At 37.0% G+C, this 24086-nt stretch overlaps 1 protein-coding gene across 5 annotated transcripts; it reads right to left on the bottom strand.

The window, feature by feature from the left end:
• Positions 1-1493: 1493 nt before the first annotated feature.
• wdsub1 (WD repeat, sterile alpha motif and U-box domain containing 1) lies at positions 1494-23256 on the bottom strand. 5 transcript variants are annotated; one of them, XM_055230105.1, is made up of 14 exons: positions 23210-23256; positions 21218-21385; positions 20470-20713; positions 19407-19594; positions 19041-19127; positions 17992-18085; positions 17807-17840; positions 17683-17723; positions 15644-15750; positions 14294-14311; positions 13293-13316; positions 8483-8662; positions 5337-5471; positions 1494-4111 (listed from the first exon to the last, which is right to left on the bottom strand). In XM_055230105.1, the coding sequence occupies exons 1-14, from the start codon at positions 23211-23213 to the stop codon at positions 3960-3962; spliced, it is 1476 nt and encodes a 491-aa protein (XP_055086080.1). In that variant the 5' UTR covers positions 23214-23256; the 3' UTR covers positions 1494-3959. The 5 variants fall into 5 exon arrangements, with proteins under 5 accessions (XP_055086080.1, XP_033839066.1, XP_055086098.1 ...); XM_033983175.2 differs by lacking the exon at positions 23210-23256 and adding an exon at positions 21886-21942; XM_055230123.1 differs by lacking the exon at positions 23210-23256 and adding an exon at positions 21899-21921.
• Between the last annotated feature and the right edge of the window lie 830 nt (positions 23257-24086).

The following is a 24086-nucleotide window of genomic DNA, read 5'->3' on the forward strand; positions in this document are numbered from 1 at the left end:
ATGCTCTGTTCCACCTTTGATGTCATGAAGTGGTAGTCTTCAAGTTAACAGCTACCTTTATTTTTTGTTCAGTGGAGATTGGCAGTTCCAGGGCTGTAATTAACCAAATGATTCTAGTCAAGGTGTATGGAGTTTGGAGTTCGGAGAGCATTTTCTGCATTACCTCATGACATCACAAGTTGGATGGACAAGGTGGACAAGGTTTGAGAGAAGAACTCGGCCTAAATATACATGAGTTTGTGTGTTAACAATGTGTGAATGTAACAGAACACAACTCCAGGTATGTTTTTGTTAATGAAACATTATAACATAGATCAGAAAATGCCATAATATGGGCACTTTAAAGCATAGACCAATATATTTCAACCTCACAATACTGAGTTTATGGCCCATTGGTCGAGCTGGATTATTTAAAAAATCTGTATCAGCTACGGAAAAACCCATATTGGTCTATCTCTAGTCAAATCACTATTTCATGTTGTCATTTTGCACTCCTATGTATACATGTACCGTTTTACTTTTGTTAAAAGCATAGACTGTATATATAAATGGACATGGCTATCCTGCTAGCTGCCACGTTCCAAATAGGATGTCATACCCCCTTAGTCCACTTCTTTATACAGTCTAAGGTTAGAAGTCACTATTAAAAAACATAATAAGTAGTATACCATGATGTAAAGATCAGGTTTGACATTTTTATCTTTTTATATTGTTTTGTGTTTGACTTTGTATGAACAAGTTTACTTTCTCTCAGTCCATTAACTTGTACTGTCTTCAGCTTCTGTGTTCGAAATGGCTGCTGGCTAAACAAAGATATACTTCCTAAAGATTGCAGTCCTCAGATGTTAAAATGTGGGCCCTTTAAGAGGCAGTCAGCTGAAATGATCTACTGTGAATCTAGCGTGTGTTGTACTTCTGTAAACTAGGTAGTATTAGCAGTTCAATCCATAAGAGTATTAAGTGCCATTTCAGATACAGACAATGACCCACATAAGGTAGCAAGGGACTGGTGTTTGGCTCTTCCCTAAGCCTGTCTGTAGTTATGCTGCTCAAATGCATTGACAATTTAGATACAGTGAACTCAGGCTGTTATGCTTTGCTTTTATGTCCATTATAAAATACATATATCAAAGAAAGTAGTGGTTTTAAAGAAAATAGTATATTCTATGAAACATTATCCAATGTAGAAATAAAAAGAAAGCTTTGTGCACGGATTCAAAACCTCATGCCAATAGTTGCAGTGAGTTGCCATTTCTACTGTAGTGTCGAGTGTCTTTTAAATACATTTATATTTGTACATAAACACAATATTTACAGATTCTATACAAAGTTATAGATATATTTCCCTGTAAGTGGTTATATATTAGCATTATGAAAAAATACGTGTGTGTACTTAAATTTCTTGGTACATTTGATAAAATGGGAATGCTTAAAATGACTGCTTCAGTATTGACATTATATTTATTTTTCATAGCAAAGCACATATTACTGTATATGGAGTGTTTATTGTTTTATCTGAACATTTATAGGAGGGACATGAACTGAAAATCCTTAAAGACACTGAACTTCATAAACCCTCTCCAGAGTCTGCTATGGGTTATAGAATGTACCACAGATATTATTGTGGTCAAATAAAAGACAAATGTAGGAACACACGTGGTTGTGTTTTTGTCACAGTTTTCACATTAACATATGAAAACAAGTAATGTAATGTGAATGAATGAAACAGCCTGATATATAATGTTTACATTTAAAAGTGAACAATGCCTATATGTGGAACAATGTAATTTATTGACACAAAGCAATTGCAGGTATGGCTTACTGAATTGCATATTAAGCCAAAATGAAACAATCCCTTTTGAGTTACAATAATATTACATTTAAAGACTTCAACAAGCTTAACATTATTAAGAGCTATGGCAGGAATAAGGCTAATTCTGATACAATGAATTAAATGGCACCATTCATGTTGTATTTCCACTTGGTCTTTTTAAAAATAAAATAATAATAAAGTTGCACTATGTGACTTTTCTGGTGGAGGGTCTGCCAGCGCATTACCCCCTTATAGAGGATATTGCATTGCCAAAATGCTCCAGATTGTAGCAATTAACTATTTAAACTTGCATTTACTCAATTACAGGTGTTTTTATTGAAATCTACAATAAAAACACATTCTAAACCAATAACATCTCAAATAAACCAGAAGAAAAATTACATTCTGCACCTTTATTAATAAAACATATCTGAATATTTTGAAAATAACAATGGGATGCTTTCACTGTAGCTTAGGTGCACTGGGTCTGAATTATAACAAATAATTAAAAATGACCCATATAAATCATATAAGAAATATGCTAATGAACTGAACTGCCATTGGTGAACAGTAAGTGAACAGTGCATGCAGATTTATATAAAACTAAATATTGACTTTTAGGAAGATTTTAAATTAAGTCTTGAAATGAAATAGCCCTGAAGCATTGCAATATAGAGTTCATTTGCAAAAATGGAAAAGTGCCTTGTGTAAACCTTGTGCCTTGTGTTAATTTTTCTAGCAGGGTTTTCAAAGGTCAAATTAATATTAGTACAATAAAAATATTCTATCCCTTGCGCAAATTCACTCAACTGTATTGTCATTTTTAATATGTATAGAAGATGGTAACAAAATGGTAACATAAAAAGAAAAAAAATGAAAGAAATCAGACAGATTTTCAAGACAGAGATACCATATTTTCCGGACTATAAGTCTGCAATTTTTTTTCATAGTTTGGCCGGGGGTGCGACTTATACTCAGATGCGACTTATATGTGAAATTATTAAATACATAATTTCACATCTTTGTTATTGTCACACTGACAACTACGCAAGGGCACTCTAGGCTTGTGTACCAGTATGGCAGCCAAGCGAAAGCGGAAGCAACGCTTCATGTACTTCTGGAGCAGATGGAGTCATTCAAAAGTGACACCGAGGATGAAGAATTCAATGGATTTAGTGATTTGGAGTGAGATCAAGAGTAAACTTTTTATCTTATTTTTTATGCTTTAGTTATCTGATTAACTTTTAATATCGTACGTTAACATACCAGACACTTATTCAGTTTGTTGTCTATGCTTCATGTAGCTGAATTAATATGTATTATGTAACGGTTGATTATACAGTTCACTTGTTTGATCTATAGATGGTGCTGGTGTGTTTGTAATACATGTAAGAAAATTGACTTGACTTGTTTACCTTATACCTCTCATATTTAATTTCCCCTTGATCATTTCCCCTTCATTTATAAGACCATAAGGGTAATCATTTTTCATTTGGACCAATACTGTAAATGTTTAGTTTATCTTAAGTCTAGTTTAAGGTCGCAAAGACTACTTCCTGTTTTCAAAATGTTTTTACGTTAATGTGAAGTCTTTACCCGACAGAGCACTGTTTAAGAAACAATTGAAAAGTAAAATATAAAGTTTTCGGTTCACCGGTTACTAGCAGGCCAAAATGGTATGTGTATTTCCCATGCGTTCGTATGCAATTTTGTGTGTATATGTAATATGAGCCAGAGCTCAGTGAAAAGAACTCTTGTGTCTCTTGTGTTTGTGGACAAGCATATGTTACATTAGCGTAGTTATCTGATTAACTGTTAATATCTTACGTAAACTTACCAAACACGTATTCAGTTTGTTGTCTATGTGTTATGATAGCGTGCTGTACTGCTATTCAGCCTATTGTTCTCTATTTTGTTGTTGTTATTATAACTTGCCTTTAAAGATAAAATGTCTGATCTTGGCCTCAGATTTTGTCAAATAATTTCCACAAAAAAGGCGACTTATAGTCCAGTGTGACTTATATGTGTTTTTCTTCTTCAATATTATGCATATTTTCGCTGGTGCGACTTATACTCTGGAGCGCTGTATAGTCCAGAAAATACAGTATATGTTTTTGCAAATGAACTCTTCTCTTCCCTTTAGCAGTTAGTGTGTCATTTTCCAGCGTCCAATGGCCATCTTGAGTGTGTGGTTCGGGGTGAGCAGAGTGGTCAGTAAGGGAAGGTTGGTCATGGGGCTTGAACGATTCTTAATATCGATCCAGCTCTCAATGGCCTCTCTTTCATATGAGTATCCATCTGTAAAAAAACATACCAGCCACACAATTCAGTCAACAAAACAAAGACACACATGGATGATATGTATAGGTATGCATCAGTTGTATACCACTAAAAGTAGCCCATTCGACTCAGTGGCTCCCAACCTCTTTTGTCTTCAGTACCGCCTAAGCTTTTTCTCACACTCTCTAGTACCCCCTAATTTGTGTAAAGGCGATTCCTTGGCAAGTATGAGTATATATTTGTTTTAATCATATCCAGTGGTGGAAGAAGTACTCCTTTTTGTTACTTAAGCAAAAGTACAGATACTGGAGCAAAGAAATACTCAAGTAAAAATAAATATCACATGAAAAAATCGACTTAAGTAAAAGTATTAAAGTACCTGTTCAAAATGTGCTTAAAGAGTAAAAAGGCAAAAAAAAAAAAAAAAAAGTATTTTGCACAGATTTTTAGGTCTTATAAAGCTTCACACATAGTGATTTTGATACAGATTTGTGCTGAATTTTGTTCAACAAAAATCATTTAATTGACCTGAATAGTTTTTTTTCCCTAGCTGTTTTTATTTGAACATTTTTGTTTGCTCAAGCTACAGATGTGTTCAAAATAAACCCCTCAGTAGGTCTCAAACAATGATGATTTTTTTTTTTTTTTTTTCATTTTTTTTACTTTACAGTCCAGTTCAAAAATGGAGTGGAGTAAAAGTAAAAAGTATCATTTTAAAATTTACCTAAGTGAAGTACAGATACCTAAAATGTATACTTAACTACTTTTACTTCATTATGTACCACCATTGATTATATATATGTCTAAATTACTCAGCTATTCAAATACTATTTCATTTCACCTTCTTTCTAAACCTAAAATCATTCCAAGTGCACCCTGGTAAATGCATACTAGCATACTGCTAGTCCCCATACCCCTGGTTTGGAAATATTGTTGTACAAAAACATGGAAATTGTAATGCAGCTTGGTTTACATCAACTAGATTAGAACTTCATAAATAATACTTTAGATAGGGAAGTGTCCAAATTTTAAGAGTTAAGTGTTTTAGTAAAGTTTACAGGCTTTAGTGAAAATGAATATGGCACGTTTGTCGAGCCAATCAATGTGTGGATTTTATATTTCTTTCAAAAGCAGTAAATCACTGAAAAAGTTAAATAGACAACTGCCCTTCATCTACGACTACAGCATCAATAAATCAACGTGAATGCAATACAGTTTTTATTTTGAGTGGTTTTAGTCTTACCAGCAGCGATGACTGGGTCCTTCATGAGCTCTCGTGTGATTGGACACAGAAACTCATCAGGGACTCCTGTGCAAACACTCGCATTCTTCAACTCCTCTATTTTCCTCATCAGTTTACCCCGCAGCCCCACCGATTCTGTCATAAAATATAAATAAAAATGTGGTAAAAAGTACGCACAAAAACACATTTGTGATTTATTACCACTTAAAATTTGATGATAAAAATTAATAGGCCATTTTATAACACTAATGCTAAAGCCTGATAATGCAGGTACTGTAAATAAAACAAGCGCATAATGAATAAATTGGTTTGTCAATGATGAGTTTGGGTCGTTATCATAGACTGTAGAAAGAAGTTTATGAGTGTGTTGTCACCCATAGCGTTCGGCTTCAGTCAAATGAAGCTCATCGAGGCTAGCAGTTATAGGGGCAAATTTGGAGGGAGTTGAGTTTCAGAAGAATTCTGACCGCGAGTATCATAGCAACCAAAGAGCCAATCCAGAGCAGAAGTGCGCCCATGATCACTTCCTATTTGGAACAAGGCTGCTAGCATGTTAGCTATGTCCATTTATACACAGTCTATGGTCTTTATAAACATGAAATCTACGACCAATCCTGTGTCATTAAAAGTACATGTACAGTATAAAATCTATACTGAAACTCAATTTTAATTCGATATAAGAATAAAATACTCTCATTTGTTTTTTGCCACATTGCCCAGCCCCATTACCTAGTATTTAAAATGAGTCATAGATTCGTAAAGTACTCCACCCCATACAAATATTGACATACTAAAAGTCATTTTTGAGCCTGGTTTTCCATTTTCTCTCTTTTAAACCCTGTTTAGTCTAAAGCTTCAGTCTTGGTTTAGATCTGGTTTAGTCCCTTTTCTTAAAGCTGGTCCTAGTTTACTTTGGGTTTGGATCTAGTCTAGACCTGGTTTATTCCCTTATGCCGTGATAGCCCTGCTTTTGTCCTGGTTTAGGGTCTAGACTGGGTTTAGTCCCTTTTCTCTAAACTTACTATGGTCCAGGTTTAGGCCTAATGTAGACCTGGTTTGGCACTGGTTTAGTCCATTTTCTTTAAAATTGTGAATATCCTTGTTTAATTAGGGTTTGATTCTAGTTTAGACTTGGTGTAGTCATGCTCAAGACCTGGTCTAATCTCATTTCCCCACATCAGTGTTGCCCAAATGTTATTCTCTTGCTTATATTGAAGGACAGTCAATATTATGGGTATTGAGACAGGACTTGTCTTAATAATCAGCAGTTTCTGTGGTCTGAAGCAGTGTAACAGGCTGGGCTAATATGCAGGACATTATTGTAGTGTTTGAGCGTTTTGCACTGTGAGGGCCGGTGTGAGCGTGGGAGAGTGATGGGAACATAAAGTGCAGACTGTCCAAACCAAAGTTTACTAGCACCAACATGTCACAGCATTAGGTCTTTAGTAGGGCCATGGTGTGTACCGTGGGATATATATAGAGAGAGATATCTAGATATATAAATATATAGATATAGATACAGAGATATAACTCACTGGTTAGCTCAATTGGAACAAGACGGAAATGGGCGAGATGCGAGAACAAGGCTCTGTTGGAATGCTACTACTCCAGTGAACCGAGGGGTTACATGAACAGGATGAGCAGTCCAAGCTTACAAATCTCACAACTTGAGATTGATGAGGTACAACACAAAATATGGTTTAACAAGTTTGAGAACTGCAGCGTTACTGGTACAAGGTAGCTAAAAAAATGCCCTTAGCTAATTAATTACAAGGTGTTTTCTTTTGGTTTAATTACTTATAATCTATTTTTTATTTCATAATGCCAAAAATGTCTGCACCCAGCGCATGAGTGCTGGATTCATCATGATGTGTTCATAAATGCTTCTAGTTTGCGTGCTGTCTAAATCGTGCTGAAAAGGTGGGCTGCTGCCTGCTGTTACAAAAACAAAGAACAATGTGAAGCCTGTCGCGGCTGTGGGGCTGTGTAAACTCTGCAGAGATTGACAGAGTCTGTGGGATGAAAATGACGGCATGGCAACGCAGCAGTCATTTGCTGACAACTACAGTACATGACAAATATGCACTGGCTGCTTCTTGACTGACACTGACAACATAACACTCCCAATTTAGCCCTGCGATGGCGCTTCAAGTGTAAAAGAGTCCACAAATACTCCCCATTTTTGTAAGGTCCTGTGATGACAGGACCTTACAAAAATCCACCGGGTATGGTTATATTTGGATGTACACTTTATTCAAATGTAGAAGAGCTAAAATTTAAATATTTAATATGAAAATGATGGCATGGCTGTCCTCGAGTGTGGGCAAGGTAATTGAGAAAAAATAATAAATAAGAACTAATTGGGGACTGAATGATTAGTCTTAAGCAAGCCAGTTATTAAATTTTATTTATTGTCATTTTAGCTTCATGGATCTAGAATCAAAATGGCAGCAAAGTAACACAACCCTATACACATAAGCCTGGTTTATGCAGCTACGCTCTTTTGTGGAACAGACCTTTGGTTTAGACCTGGTTTAGACCTTGTTTGAACCTAACTTTAATTTGGTTTAGATCATGTTTTGTCCCTGTTTAGACAGAATGTACTGTAGTTTTGGTTTAGCTTCTATTTAAGCCATTTTTGAGTCTGTTTTTCCATTTTCTCTCTTTTAGACCTGGTTTAGTCTAAAGCTGCGACAGTCCTGGTATAGACCTGGTTTAGTCCATTTTCTTGAAGTCCTGGTTTACTTCTGTTTGGATCTATTTTAGACCTGGCTTTTTCCCTTATGGCATGATGGCCCTGCTTTTATCCTGGTTTAGTCTGGGTCTACACCAGGTTCAGTCCCTTTTCTCTAAAACTACTATGGTTCGGTTTAGTTTTGATTTAGTCCTGATTTAGCACTGATTTAATCCCTTTAATTTAAAACTGCAATGATCCTGGTTTAGTCTTGGTTTAGACCTGATTTGGCCCTGGTTTAGTGCATTTTCTTTAAAACTGTGAAGGTTCTTGTTTAATTCAGGTTTTGTCCTGGTTTAGACCTGGTTTGGCCATGCTCTAGACCTCGTTTAATCTGATTTCTCCACATCAATGTTGATCCTGTCCTTGCTGTACAAAGTTCCCCAGAGAGAAGCGCAATGTGTGCTTTCACCTATGTGCAGCTCTGACACCAGTGTTTCCTTGGTGAGGCTCAGAAGCTCTGTGCCGTCGATGTTATTGGACTTAAAGGTTTCCACCAATCCCTCCAGGCCCTCCTCCCCCAACCACAGAGACACATCTTCCTCTGACCAATCACTGACCATCAGCTTGGATGGGCCCGAGGACACCCTCCCTAAAATATATAAATAAAAACAAGTAAAAAAAACAGATTGAACAAAGTGCTTCACTGGTGATGCAAGTGATGGAAAGAGAGAAGAGAGGAAGGAGGATGAGGGTGAATTAAACTAACTAAAGAAGAGCGGATGTCATTGCATTCAGAATAGTTATTAAGTTGTGGCCCTGTGTGAAATGCATTTTAAATAATGGCTTGAAAATGTCATATACCTAAACCTGATTATTATTGGGCTATAGCTCAGTTGATATTAGCCTTGGTGTCACTAGTTACTTGTTTTTGTTAAACTTAAAATAAAATTAAAAACTGACTTGCTTAGAGGTACACTGCATAACATTTCGCCACCTACTTGTCTCCATGGAAATGTTATTGATTTGTGCAAAATTTTCCACAGTATATATTGAACCTATCTATTACAAGGGAGACAAGCAGGTTGTAGCATTACACGACATTACAGTTCAGATCTTAGACTTATTCAGGAAATCACATTGTAAGATTTTTTTATGAATTAATTGGTAGATTCCTTGTGTCCCCCCCCCCCCCCCCCCCCGGTGAGATACCGGGGGGGGACACTGTAGTACTGTACGCAGCGCGCACACAGCAAAGAGCAGGAGAGAGCGAATAGATCGTGACACAGGGCAGTGAACAAGAAACACTTTTGCTAAAGAGACACTATGGAAAACATTTTAACAAGAAAAGAAAGGCGGAGATAGACGGAGGTAAAGTCACACGAAAAGTAAGCCGAGGAAGTCTGATGAAGTGTATTTAGCACTTGGCTTCACCGTGACTCCGGTGGGACACGTGGACAGACCGGTGTCTGCTGTGGCAGTGGTATGAAGCCAATTAAGTTAAAGCGCCACCTCATTACACCTCAGTCACGCCGATAAGACGCTGGAGTTTTTTTCAGCATAAACGTGCCAAATATTAACAACAATCATCCCGCTTTGTAAATGTCACTTAAAGCAGCAAGCACTGAGCATCATATAAGGTGGCGTACCAAATTGCTAAATTACTTGTTTTGATTTTATATTAATTTAATTTTAATGTATTATTTTGGCGCGACATTTTTTCTTCTTTATAGGGGGGCATGATAAAAAATAATTGAGAAGCACTGCCTTGGTGTTAGTGAGTCAAGATACTAGTTTGTTTTAGCGTTGCACTGCTAGAAAATACTTTACAATAATAATATGAAAAGAACTGGCACGGCATAGAAGGGAAACAGTGCCCTCTACTGTTATTAAAGTGGTGTAGCAACTGGCCAAAATACTGAACGTTAAACTGCAATATCCCACTATATGTACAACTAATCAGTGTTCTCTGGTTTATAGACAATGAATGTAAAAATTATATTGTTACCTCTGTCTCTGTTATTACGTTTTCACAAGGTATATTTTGTTAAAGTTATGAAGTAGCTACAATTGAGAAAAAAATCACCTTGAAACTTATATTTGCCTATTGATATTCAATCTAAACAAAAAGAAACGGCTGTGACGACAGCATCTTGACTTTTCTTCTATTAAATAATAAATCATTAAAAAACAACGTACGTAATGTACGTATCGTACGTTCAAAGACAGCGGTGGAAGTGCGGTCCCTGGTTTAGGCCTGTCCCACTTCAGCAAGATGGCGGCTACACTGAGGAGGACACACTCTCGACCGGAAGCTTGAAACCACACTTTGAGGAGTACCTCGATGGGTCCCTTCAAAAGGTGCATTTGGCGAATTGAGACACGGCCGTGGACTGAAAAGTCGCTAATGATGCTAAGTGACCCCTTAATGTTCCGACGGCCCGCCCTCGGGCAAAAGATCCGCTCGTAAAATTACGGACGCGTAATTGCGTAATTTCACGCACTGTTTTGCAGCAGTTTTGCGTTTTAAACATGAGGAAACGACAAAACAAAGGACGTACGCGACCGAGGACACTGTGGATGTTTGTACAAGTTAAACTAACATCTCGGACCTGGAGCAGTTCGTGGAACCGAGTGTAGATCTCATGGTGGAGTCAGGAGTAGAGGATCTTATGTTTTGATGGACAGGATGCTGTTCTGTTAATTTTGCAGCGTGTGGTTTGTAAATATATATTTATTTTGACCCATACCACTTGTTTTTAATATATTTTATATACAAATACACATTATATATTGTCTTTTGATATGATATGTAAATGTACAGTAATAGAGCAGCTGGGTGTGCAGATACAGATTCCTCTTAGTGTGTATTGGTCATTGAATACTGTCACTAGTTTATGAGTTGTAAAAACCAAATGATCGTGTCATATATTGAACAAGAGTTAACTGACTGTCTCCCAGACCACAGTAGGACAATCTCACTCAGTGCACAGCAAAAGCTTCACACAATGGCTTATACTCATAATACAAGAGCTTTATCATAAAAATGTTAAGTGTGTTTAGAGGCATTGGAGTTTACAGTTAGCTTGGTTTGGTTGGAAGCTCATGTTTTGCCATAGTTAAAATAAAATATTTATAATTCCAATAGCATTAACATACTACACAGGTCATGAGCATGGTCATTTTCATTGTATAAGTGGGCTAAAGCACTAAATTAAAAGTCTTATAACAGAAATGTAAATGCGCTAATTTGATTCTTTTAATAAACCATTTAACTTGGATGGATGCGATGCCAACATGACCAAAGTGTGCACGTCTGATGTTGCTCACAGTGGCCCATGGGACCGCTCAGGGAGTTTGTGTGTTTGCTCAGACTCGTGAAAAATTAGAGGGAACATTGGTGGCAAGTATATTATATGCTCTTGTCCTCCGCGATGACGTATCACGTTTAACACATCAGACACTTCGCCCAAAAGTAGAGCCACAAACGAGTGAAAATGAGCCAAAACAAAAGTCTTTGGAGAGCTTTTTAACAAAGGGGAAAAGGCCAACTGAGAAGCCAGAAGAGGAGACTACGACCTCCAAGAAAAAGAAAGCTAAATTTGACAGACAATACCAGGAGTCAATTCAATTCAATTTTATTTTTGTAACGCCCAAAATCACAACAACAGTTGTCTCAAAGGGTGTTCATGTTTTGGTTGATGGGGGAAACCGGAGTACCCGGAGGAAACCCATCCAGACACTGGGAGAAACATGCAAAACTCCACACAGAAAGGCCTGGGCGACCCGGGGATCGAACCAAACCTTCTTGCTGTGAGGCATGAGTGTTGCCACTCAGCCACTGTGCTGCCTACACACACACAAAAAAAAAAGTCCTACTTAAAATATGGGTTTGTCGCTACAGGTGACTCTCACACACAGAGTCCGCTCTTCGTAATATGCGGGAAAAGCAAATGAGGCAATGAAACCTTCAAAACTGCTTTGGCACATGGAGACTAAACACCTGGGATTAAAAGATAAGATTTAGAGTTTTTTGAAAGAAACAAACGTGAGCAAGAAGGAAAGAAGAAACAAGTGCAAGTGAGTTGTATTTTATATGCACTTAACTTATTTTTGCCATATTTTTCTGCCACGCGTAGAAGGCCATTCCGTGAAAATAAAACCTACATTATTCCAGTCTGTGGTGCAAAAAAGGTTGGGGGCTACTGTCATATGGTCAGAACCAAAATAGAACTTTCTGGTAAAACCTCAACTGTTTGGAGGAGAAAGAATGATGAGTTGCATCCAAAGTACACCATAAAATACTGTGAAGCATGCGGGTGGAAACATCATGCTTTGGGGCTGTTTTTCTGCAAAGGGACCAGGACGACTGATCCGTGAAAAGGAAAGTATGAATGGGGCCATGTATTGTGAGAGTTTGAGTGAAAACCTACTTCCATCAGCAAGAGCATTGAAGATGAAAAGTGGCTGGGTCTTTCAGTATGACAATGATCCCGAACACACTGCCTGGGCAAAGGAGTGGCTTCATAAGAAGCATTTCAAGGTCCTAGAATGGCCTAGCCAGTATCCAGATCTTAACCCCATAGAAGATCTTTGGAGGGAGTTATAAGTCCGTGTTGCCCAGCGACAGCCCCAAAAACATCACTGCTCTAGAGGAGATCTTCATGGAGGAATGGGCCAAACTACCAGCAACAGTGTGTGAAAACCTTGTGGAGACTTACAGAAAATGTTTGACCTCTGTCATTGCCAACAATGGGTATATAACAAAGTATTGAAATTAACTTTTGTTATTGACAAATAAATACTTATTTTCCACCATAATTCGCAAATAAATTATTTAAAAATCAGACAATGTGATTTTCTGGATTTTTCTCATTTTGTCTCGTATAGTTATACCTATGATGAAAATTACAGGCCTTTCACATCTTTTTAAGTGGGAGAACTTGCACAGTTGGAGGTTGACTAAATACTTTTTTGCCCCACTGTACAGTACTTACTGATTTATTTGTAAAAGAAAATAACAAAAGAGGCAGTGATGTCAATAAAAGCAGAGATAAAGGAAAAAAATCAGGAGAGCTCACGTTGAAGTGTCTGAGAGAGGGGTTGAGTGAAGACCTGCTGAGTGAGTATTGATCAGGAGCTGCTTCTTTCATCGAACAAGGAAAGGTCAGGAAGTTTCAATTGACTATTTTAAATGATAATTAATTGTCTTTTTCAACAGAACACATTCTAGACAAACCAATACAGCACAGCCAGTTTAAGTGTAATACAAATGCACATACCATGTTTTGATACAACAGTTGTCTCTGTTGAAATAAAAAGAAAATATTCATAAAACATGTTAAAATACAGTGATATTAAAGTTATAATGTAATTTCCTCGTCAAAAACATACCTGGAGTTGTGTTTTGTTTCATTCACCCGTTTAACAGACAAACCCTGCATATTTAGGCTGACTTCTTCTCTCAAATAGAAAACACTTTATTCCACCTTATTATGCCATGTGGTAATACAGGGACTGCTCCACTGTGTTTTTAAACTCCATACACATCACTAGAATCATTTGGACGAGTTCAGGCCTGCAATTGCCAAGCTTTACTGAAATAAATGTAAAAGGTAGCCGTTAACTTGAAAACTACCGCTTCATGACATCACAAGGTGGAACAGAGCACTTTGAGCATTGGATATGTAGACAGACTAAAGCATTACTAAAACTTGTGTGAATGAACCAAACACAACTCCAAGTATGTTATTGTGCCCTTTGTAATCTGGGGTACAAGAGAATGCATTGTGTAGTCCAGCCCCAAGCACAGACTAAAAGCGAAAGCTGGGTCAGGAAGGGAATCTGGTGTAAATCGCTGTGGTTGATTCATAGAGGCAATACCAATAAGACATAGGAAAACGCAGGAGTGATACAGATTCGTATGTGTAAATAGGACATGTAATTTGCGCAGATGGATTAAGGGTTCATATGAGGTAAAGTGTCTGTTCACTATTTCACAATAACTGACATGGTAATATACAGTGTCTTGCCTGAGGATATGTTAACAATGAGCACTGAATTATGGCTATTCGTTTTAAGTGGATGGAAAACAAATATATTAATAGTTGGTTAGTTAAAGTTTTTGTTATGGTGAAAGATGATATTTCTGCATTTTGTTGTTAATTTTATCATTTATTTCCATTTTAAATACTTGAACCCCAACAAATATTTTTTAAATATTGTTTTCAATTGAAACAGCTTTATTTACTGACATTTAGGGAAAAAGGCAACCGAAACGTACCATTTAACAACTTTCCTTCTGCATGGTGCGAAGGCATCAAAACAGAGAGAGAAAAGAGAAATCATATTAAACAGAGATATTGAACAATTGTAGCTCAAATGGCAAATTACATTAATGCTGGTTCAGCTATAAGGTGAAAATGCTGCATAGAAGCAAGAGAGTTCAGTAGTATCAATAGTTGCAGAAGTAATAGCAGTAGTTAAGGGAGTTGATATTGGGGGGACACAGGGAGCTGTTGTCCTGGGCCCCAGGGTCTTAGGTGCCCAGAATTTGTCCATCAGCCTATCAATTTATAATGGAGGGGGGCCCATGTGAGGCTTCTTGTTCTGGGACCCCAAATTTCTGTTGATGAGCCTGGCAGTAGTGCTAGTAGTAGAAGTACTAGAAGTAGGGATAGGTTTAGGGTTAGTAGTAATGTAATAGTAATAGCAGTAGGAAAAGTTGTACTAATACAGTGGTTCTCAAATAGTGGGGCGCACACTGTAGTACTGTACGCGCTGTACGCAGCGCATACGCAGCGCGTACAGTGCCAGCAAAGGGCAGGAGAGAGCGAACAGATCGTGACACAGGGCAGTGAACAAGAAACACTTTTGCTAAAGAGATACTATGGAAAACATTTTGAAAAGAAAGGCGGATATAGACGGAGGTAAAGTCACCCGAAAAATAAGACGAGGAAGTCTGATGAAGCGTATTTAGCACTTGGCTTCACCGTGACTCCGGTGGGACACGAGGACAGACCGGTGTCTGCTGTGTCTGAAAGTGTCAGCGGACAGTATGAAGCCAAATAAGTTAAAGCACCACCTCATTACACCTCAGTCACGCTGATAAGACGCTGGAGTTTTTTCAGCGTAAACGTGCCAAATATTGCCAACAATCCCGCTTTGTAAATGTCACTTAAAGCAGCAAGCACTGAGCATCATGTAAGGTGGTGTACCAAATTGCTAAATTACTTGTTTTAATTTGATATTTATTTAATTTTAATGTATTATTTTGATATTTATTTCATTTTAATTTAGTCATTTGATGTTTATTTCATTTTATTTTTTATTTGATATTTAATTAAATTTCATTATATCATTTCATTTATTTAATTTTTTTTTGGGGGGGGGGGCGTGAACATTTTTCTTCTTTATAGGGGGGGCATGATAGAAAATAATTGAGAAGCACTGTACTAATAGCAGGGTTTGTTGTGGTAATAGTATCTGTAGCAGTAGAAGTAGTGGTTGTAGTAGTTGCCACAAGAGTAATAGTAGTTTACTAGTAGTTGAAGTAGTAGTAACATGAATAGCAGTAGCAATGGCAGTAGTAGCAGTAGTAGCGGTGGTGGTAGTGGTAGTGTTTTCAGCTGACCTTGCCCATTGCATCCATCTTCCACCCTCCAGATGTTTACAGTTTTATCCATAGATCCAGTGGCAATGATAGGAGAAGTAGGTGAGAAGGAACATGCAGTAACATATCTGTAGAAACAATAAATGCAGGTTCAAATAACACTGGTTTATAAACTTTAAAATTGTATTAGATCCAATAGCGTCCCATCTGCTAGCTCAAAGCCTCAATTGTTCTCGCTATAGTATAAACAGCCAAATAATTTGATTCTAATGTAAGGATGTTTCCAGTTTTCATAATAGTTCACTGATATAGTGTTAGAAGGTTCACATAATCAGAGTGAAAACTATTAAATACTTGGGGCAGTTTGTACACCTCAGAGGGCAGCTTAAGCAGTGAAAGCGTGTATTAAGATCAAACCAGGGATAAGCTGAAAATTTCCATTAGATTCAAAAAAGTCAAAGGTTGCATTAATGGGGACAAAACCTGAGCTGATTGCTCAGAAATGTTGAGCCACAAAACCATAGTGTATAAACCCTCCCTCTCCCCTTCTTCCACTGTCCTCCTCCCTCTCTCTCCCCTTCTCCCCTTCCTTCCTCTCTTCCCTCTTCCTTGTCTCCTCCTCCTTCTCTCCCTCCCCCCTCCTGCCTCTGTTCCTCTCTTGCTCTCTCCCTCTCTTCCCCCTCTCCTCTCACTGTTGAATAATCAGCTTTTAAAGTCAAATAATTTCCTGAAGGCTTTTTGTGGCATTTATTTTTCCCTTGATTTTTTTTCCCACAAGTTTCCTCCAGCTTTAGTTTCTCCAAAATTACTTTGAAATGGCTCTGCTGAAAGAGTTGAGATTGCGAGCTTTGTTGAAGACACAGGTGGCTTGAAGGAGGTATAAATAGTCTGTAAGAGTGATCATTGAGCTGGGCTAAATATCTCTGAATATGTAGGGGAAGTGGCTATGGCGGCAGCAGCCCTACCTCTTATAAAAATGGTAAATACATGCTTTGTGCCCACACTGCATCACAATCTATTGAGGGAACAGTCTCTTTGAGTTTCTTCCTTTGCAATAACTGATACTTGTTGTCGCATACAAATCATCAATAGCAGAAATTGAGTTTAAAGTTGTGCTTGAAAACCTGAATAATTTAAAATGATTCTACGGTATTGTCTAAATATAGCACTGACATATGCCAACATATAACGGAAATATAATTAAACTGAGAGGAATCTGCTTGGTATTCTTTACCCAAAATAGTGTTAAGGTGGTATCCCTTACTATTTAACTGAATCTATTTAAAGAGCCCATATTACACTTTTTTGTTTTTATCTATGTTATAATACTGTATCCAGTGGTAATACAAGAACTGTGTTTTTAAACTCTATAAACCTTCAGTAGAATAATTTGGATCATTTCAGCCCTGGAATTGCCCACCTCTATTGAACTAAAGGTAAAAGGTAGCTCTTAATTTGAAAACTACTGCTTCATGACATCACAAGGTGAAACAGAGCATTTTGAGTGTTGGATATGTAAACAGACTCATAATAAAGGATTACCTAAACATGTGTGAATGAAACAAACATTTATGTTTTTGAGGAGGTAACAGTGTTATAACTAAACCCTCACAAGAGTCAATTTTGTGTACCGTAATATAGGAATTTTCAATGTTTCCCAATGATGCAATCCACCAAAAGATTATTCGACATAATCTTTTTTTTTCCAAATAGTAGCCTAAAAATGGCTATGTTTAGATGGGATCTTAAATAAAAGGACATAAAGAGAAATAGCTTTGTGCTCTGTGAAAATTTTGCAGTATTGTAAACCGAAGACTTGCACATCCATTTCTTGCTGTTGGCTGAGAGGAAATTAACTGGAGCACTTATCGACAGAGGTGGGTGATTAAAACAATAATTAAATAATTGTGCATTATCAAGATGCAAATTTAACTCACAGTGGGGAGAACTCACAGTGAATAGAACTTGTATTTTGGTCAAATGGTTGATGAAAATCCTTAGGTTTTCTAAATAAATTCAAAGTAAACAGTAAAAAGTGACAAAAAGGGCTATGTTTTTACCTGTCATGTTGACTCAAGGTGTAAAGTAAAGTGGCATTTGCCTGTAAAAGTAAAATTATGTTATAGAGCTGTTATAGACCACAAAGTGTATATAAGAATTCAAACATTTTATAGAGATACTCACAGCATCATAGACTGTTACCGTTTTGTCAACAGATCTGCAGAAAATAGAGAAATATGATTGAAAATGTATTAAAAAATGTTCACTGTATACAATTAAGCAATCTCTGTCTCCCTCTGGTGGTTCACTTGGAAAAACATTTCAGTTCAGATGTGTTGAGTAATTATGTTAATTTAATTCAATCTTACCCTGACACAAGCAGCTGTCCATCAGCAGAGTATGCACAAGAAAGCACTGGAGCCGACTGACCAGTCAGAGAATTAAGCAACTGCATTTTGTAGACTACAAAGGGAACAAGCAAATAAAACATATTAAAGCCACATCCACATAAAATCTACAATTACTGGTTTGAAATAAATAAACATAAAAAGTTTCTTAGTCCTATCAAGTGTAAAGTGTAAATTTGGAAATGTGCTATATACATTTTGTGTGTTCATTGTTTGTAGATTGTTATTGGTTACTAAAGTTCAGAAAACATTTTTTATAGTAATTTAGAATTATTATAGAATACATTTTAGGCATGAGAACATCTAATGCAAAACTATATACACAATAATATAACATAAATTGCATTAGTTTTGGGTCTGAACATTGTCTTATGGAGAAGAAATGCTTTGTTTCATAAGAGGTGATGAATTTAAAACCCATCACTGTATACTATGAAAAGCCAACGCTATTTGTCAGAAGAGAACAGCACTGTATAAAATGTATTTAAAAGGGACTACTTGATAGACTGCCTGAATATCTCACTTGTTTGTTGAAATTTGATACGGGAACTTTTAATACAAGATCCCATGATTGTACATCTAGAAACTGTCTGCTTTAGAACTGAAATGGGGAAAAAAATCTTTTGGTTATTTTACTTTACAAAATGGGATATATTTCAAGAACATGCAAAACTGGATACATTGGTGCCACTGAAGAACTTATAATCACACCTGCAGCTGTTTTTAATTTTGTAAATGGACCTGTGCTATTTGTTTTATTCTGTTTTTGTTGTATTGTTCTGTATTTTAACAGGGTGCTCATGAAAAAGAGGGTCTGGTACTCTCATTGAGCTCTCCATTTATAAATAAAGATAAATGAAATGAAAATGAAATACTATCTTGCTTGATCTTGTGTTTGTATAAGCAGAACAACCTTTACCTAGCCTAGTTAGCCACAGTCACTTCCTTCATAGATAAGGAAGATTTGCCCCCTATTATACAAAGAAAGTATAATGGGGGCAAATCTTTACCTCCACCATTGTGCTTGTTAATAGCCCAGATCTTCAGAAGACTGTCCTGACCACAAGATGCCAGGCGAAACTGCACCACCTGACCCCCTACAGTGAGCAAACAACAAAGTAACAATGATGTTAAAAAATACATAAAAAGAAAGAAAATGTGGAAGCATTGCTGTTGTTTACTCAGAAGTATACAATTCAGTTTATAATTGGTCTATTATAATATTTTGAAACTTTTCATATTGCAATATCACAGTACAGCCCCATTATCTTTCTAATTGTACACAATAATTACTACACTTATCTAATATATACAAGTAAGCAGAGCATTATACAAATGATTTATGAATCATATTAAGCCTTGATTATCGCTCTCACCACTGTGGATGTCCGGGGAAAAGGTGCAGCAGCTGACTCCCAGGTCGTGTGCATTTTTCTCAGCGTGGAGTTGGTTCATGTTCAGGTCCCAGAGGCGCAAGTCTCCATAGGTCGACCCTGTCACAAAGAGCTGACTGCAGGGGCTGAACGAGCAAGCCACCATCGACATGTCTGGCACTGCTCCGGTCCTACAACAAGGAAAACAAATAGTAAACATTAGTGTGCTGTAAAGTGAACAGTATTAGAATTGTAAGTGTGTTTGTTAAGAACTTGATTTGTGGAGTAATTAACAGAGGACAGAAGAAAACTGATAAAAGCGAAGCAAAACAGTATTAAAAGTTTGGAGCGGAAAAAACATGTTCAGTGGTTGTCTGCATGTGAACTGGTTTGCATGTGGTAATAATTTTATAATATTTTTATACATTATATATACACATATATATATATATATACACACACACATATATATATATATATATATATATATATATATATATATACACACACACACACATATATATATATATATATATATATATACACACACATATATATATATATATATATATACACATATATATATATATATATATATATACACATATATATATATATACAAATGAAATGAAATACAAGTACAAAGGATGTACTTGTATTGTGCCATAACATACAATAGACCTGAGCTGAACTTCTCTCCTAAGCCCTTAGATCAGACATGGGGAGACTACGGCCCGGACTGCCAAATGTGACCAAATTATTTTAACATTTTAAGATAGGTAAGGCTAAATCATTATCAACGTTTTTCTGCTGTGTTTATTTAACTGAGATTTAATAATTGAATTATTAATTTAATTAATGCATTTGGAAAACAATTTATACAATGAGCCTTGCATATGCAACATGTTACAGACCAAATCTGTAATGTAATATATACATATTCATATATCCTGGCCCGGCCCCCCTGTCAGCTTTTAGATCGCTGGCCGGTGTGTCAAAAGGTTTGCTCATCCCTGCCTTAGATGAATACACAAACACACAGACATTTATCTCCACATTACTCTACCTGCAACATTGTCTGGATGGAAAGTCCCACAGAGCCAAAGACCCATCTGAGGCTCCAGAGACCAGGTGAGCGGAGTCTGGTGACAGGGTACAGACTCGCACTGGCCTGCACCCAGGATGCTCCAAAACCGCCTCAATCTCACCAGAAACCATGGACCAGATCATCACGGTGGCATCAGTTGAACACGAGGCGAGGAACTGACCACAGTTGCTAAAGCAACAGCAGTGCACACCATAGCCATGTCCTGTGAGTAAGAAAGTCAAGATTATTTAATTAATCAACAGCTGCAATTATTATTACAGTTGGAAACCGGAATCCACTTCTGGTGAGGGAACTGGTTCGTGTCCTGTTTGATGTGCATCCTGTTTGAACTCTCTGCTGTTTTATTTATTTATCTTGATATTTGAGTGCATATTTGGGTTCTCCTGTTGTTCTTGAACAGTACAGTTACAGTTACATCGCAACACTGGAATTTCCTGATTATCAAACAAATAAAGGTTCTCTTATCTTTTCTAATTCAATCTATAATCAGAACTAGTACACACACTTGAGTACTTTTTGATATAGATGTGTGGCTATGTGACATTAACATCATTTTCAAGTTACACATTACACAGCTAATCACACTACAATATAATGGTAATGTATTACTCAACAGGAATGAAAGAACACCATGGATTACACTGTTGCTAAATATTTCATTTCCCAATAATTGTAGCTCTTAGATTTGATACTGTGACATCCCTACCTGTGAGTGGGGAGAAGGGCAGCTCGGAGAAGTCCTTAGTGTTGTAGATTCTCAGGGTTTTGTCCCCAGAGCAGGTGGCTAACAGAGTGGCTGAAAACGCGCACCAGTTGACATCATCACGGTGATCTTGTAAAGTGCAAATCAAAGAAACCATTTGTGAAGGTGGACCTAGAACACAGGACAAGCAGAAAGTAATGGACTGTAGAAAATAACTAGTGTAAATTCATCGCATTCTTCCATAAAACAAGTCAGGACCTCATTTGTTATTCAGATCTAGTACAATGATATGACAGCTTTTTTCCACAGTAATCGTTTAAGGCATAGGACGTGATCATTATCTACAATCCTTTATTTAATACACATTTTGGGTATAAAAGATGTACTTTTATGTAAGCAATAAGTAATGTTCAAAAGACGTATAACCGTGTAAAAGGCCTACTTTATCACGTATTTGGGGAAACACTGGTCTTTGAAAGTCTCACTAGAACAACGCATCCATGGGGTACGACAACAGTTTCGTACCACACTGTTTGTTTTCGGTGACGACTTCAACGTTTAAAAGCAAAAGGACAAATAGGCTATAAAAAATGTCAAAAACGCTAATAGTTGTCGACTAGTATAAATGATCAAACCTGTGAAAATATATAAAAACGAGATTAAAACGGTACCGTTCTTCGTTACCCTGTTCGTTATTTACTTCCTGATTCAGCAGCTAACTAGAACGTATAACGTATTACGTAATGGTTATGACCACGTGGTTTCCATGGAGACACGAGGAAGCCCCGCTGCACATGTAACATTATTTTGAAATTAATGTCACAGACAGATAAGAAAGGTTTGGACACCCGTGTTCCACATAAAGTGTGATTGTATGTGGTTGTTATTTCATAATAGATTGGAAGTGCATGACAAAAATACGCAATGCCAGAATCAGGACACGTCAGGAACAGAGCTCATTTAAAAAAAAAAAAATAAAAATAAATAAATAAATAAATAAATAAATAAATAAATAAATAAATAAATAAATAAATAAATAAATAAATAAATAAATAAATAAATAAATAAATAAATAAATAAATAAAATGTCTGCGTGTATGTCTGTGTAGACCCTCAGTCGTCCAGGTCTGATTCATAGCAAAAGACGAAGTTCAAATCTGTCAACTGGACAAATTGTTATAGGAGTGACCTAACAAAAAGAGCTTCTTTAACTCCCCTCTCAAACCATTTTAATAAAGAAGCTATTTTTGTTAGGAAAGAGAATCCTTCCTTAAACAGGAATGGGGGCCTGAGACATAATCTCTCCCCCATCTATAACTCCATCCTCAGACCCAGAGCAATGAGAACAATAGCAGGGTCGTTAAGGGCTGTATAGGGTAGTCTCAGCTGAAACTGGAAACAATAGCTGTTTATAGTTTCAGTGTGGTTAGCCCCTCCCCTCAGATAGACATAAGGCAGTGGCCACCAGCATTCTGACCAGAAATGAAGAAGTGGCTTGGATGAGCAGCGAAACGTTTTCACTCCTACAACAATTTGCCCAGTTTTGACAATTTGACAGATTTGAACTTTTGCTATTAAATAATAATAATAATAATAATAATAATAATAAAGTTAAAACTCATTCCACATCTAAGTGCAAAGAGTTTGAAATATTTTTTAATGACAAGGTTCAGGGTCATTAAAATGCCATCAATTCCACAAAGCAAATAACAACCCTGCAGCCACCTAGACACTAAGTCACTTTGCACCTGTAACTGACAAAACTGTCCAAGAGATTGTCACCAGTCTGAGTTTATCTACATGCTGCCTCAATGTGTTACCCACTAGATTTCTAAAGTATGTGCTTAACAGTTTGCTATCACCACTTGCTTGCATAGTCAACATGTCACTTCAATCTGGAACATTCCCAATAGCTTTGAAAACTACATATAACAACTATCAAGCCTCTCCTAAAGAAGAGCAGTCTTGATGCCATAATAATGAACAATTACCAACCCATTTCAAATCTGCTGTCATGATCCGCGTCGTCCGCTCCTAGTTTTCCTCCTGTCCTGCTCTTCCCCTCCCTCTCCTGTCTGAGCCTGGAGCTGGGCGGAGTTCCTGACTCCTCCCGCACGCACCTGGAGCGCATCAGCGCAATTACCTGCACCTGTATGGCGTCATTTGACTATCTTTAAGTTGCAACGCGTATACAGAAATCGTAGCGCGCAGTATCTAAAAGTGAGCGGTGAAAATGTGAAAGCAAAGCGCGCATGAGTCTGACCGCGCGCTGTTTACCCTCCAGCGCCCGCTCTCTTTATTCCTGTGCGCGCTACGGTTTTTATTTTCTTTAGCGAGCGCCCGCTTTGGTTATTTTTTCTGCAACAGAAATACGTCATCAGAACAAGACTTGAACAGACAATCACAGAGTTATCGTCAGCGTCAGACTCAGAAGTGAGACGTTGAGTTGATATCGAGAAGTCATGGACAACCCAAACCTAAGTTTATTCTTTATCGCAGAATTTGTAATTTTACAGTCTGTACAATTTAATATCAGCATATAACTGCCAAATCTGAACTTAAAAAAAACAAAAAAACATCTGTAGTACTTTAGACATAATACTATCTCAAAATCACATGATGGTTTCACGAAATACGTGATAGTTTCATGTTTAAAAAAAAAAAAAAAGATACAAAATGATCATGATATCATGTGATATTTAAAACGAGGATCTAAAGTAGAGGATCTATCCACTTTTGCGCGTTGAGATAGGCTATGATACTGATGCTGGCATGAATTATGCAATATGTCATATGTGTATTTGAGAAAGGATTATTGCAACAAAGATGTAGACCTATGTGTTGTAAAGCATGAACTTTGTATTTTGTAGGA

This window comes from Periophthalmus magnuspinnatus, chromosome 3, assembly GCF_009829125.3.
Source record: "Periophthalmus magnuspinnatus isolate fPerMag1 chromosome 3, fPerMag1.2.pri, whole genome shotgun sequence".
NCBI classification, from domain to species: domain Eukaryota; kingdom Metazoa; phylum Chordata; class Actinopteri; order Gobiiformes; family Gobiidae; genus Periophthalmus; species Periophthalmus magnuspinnatus.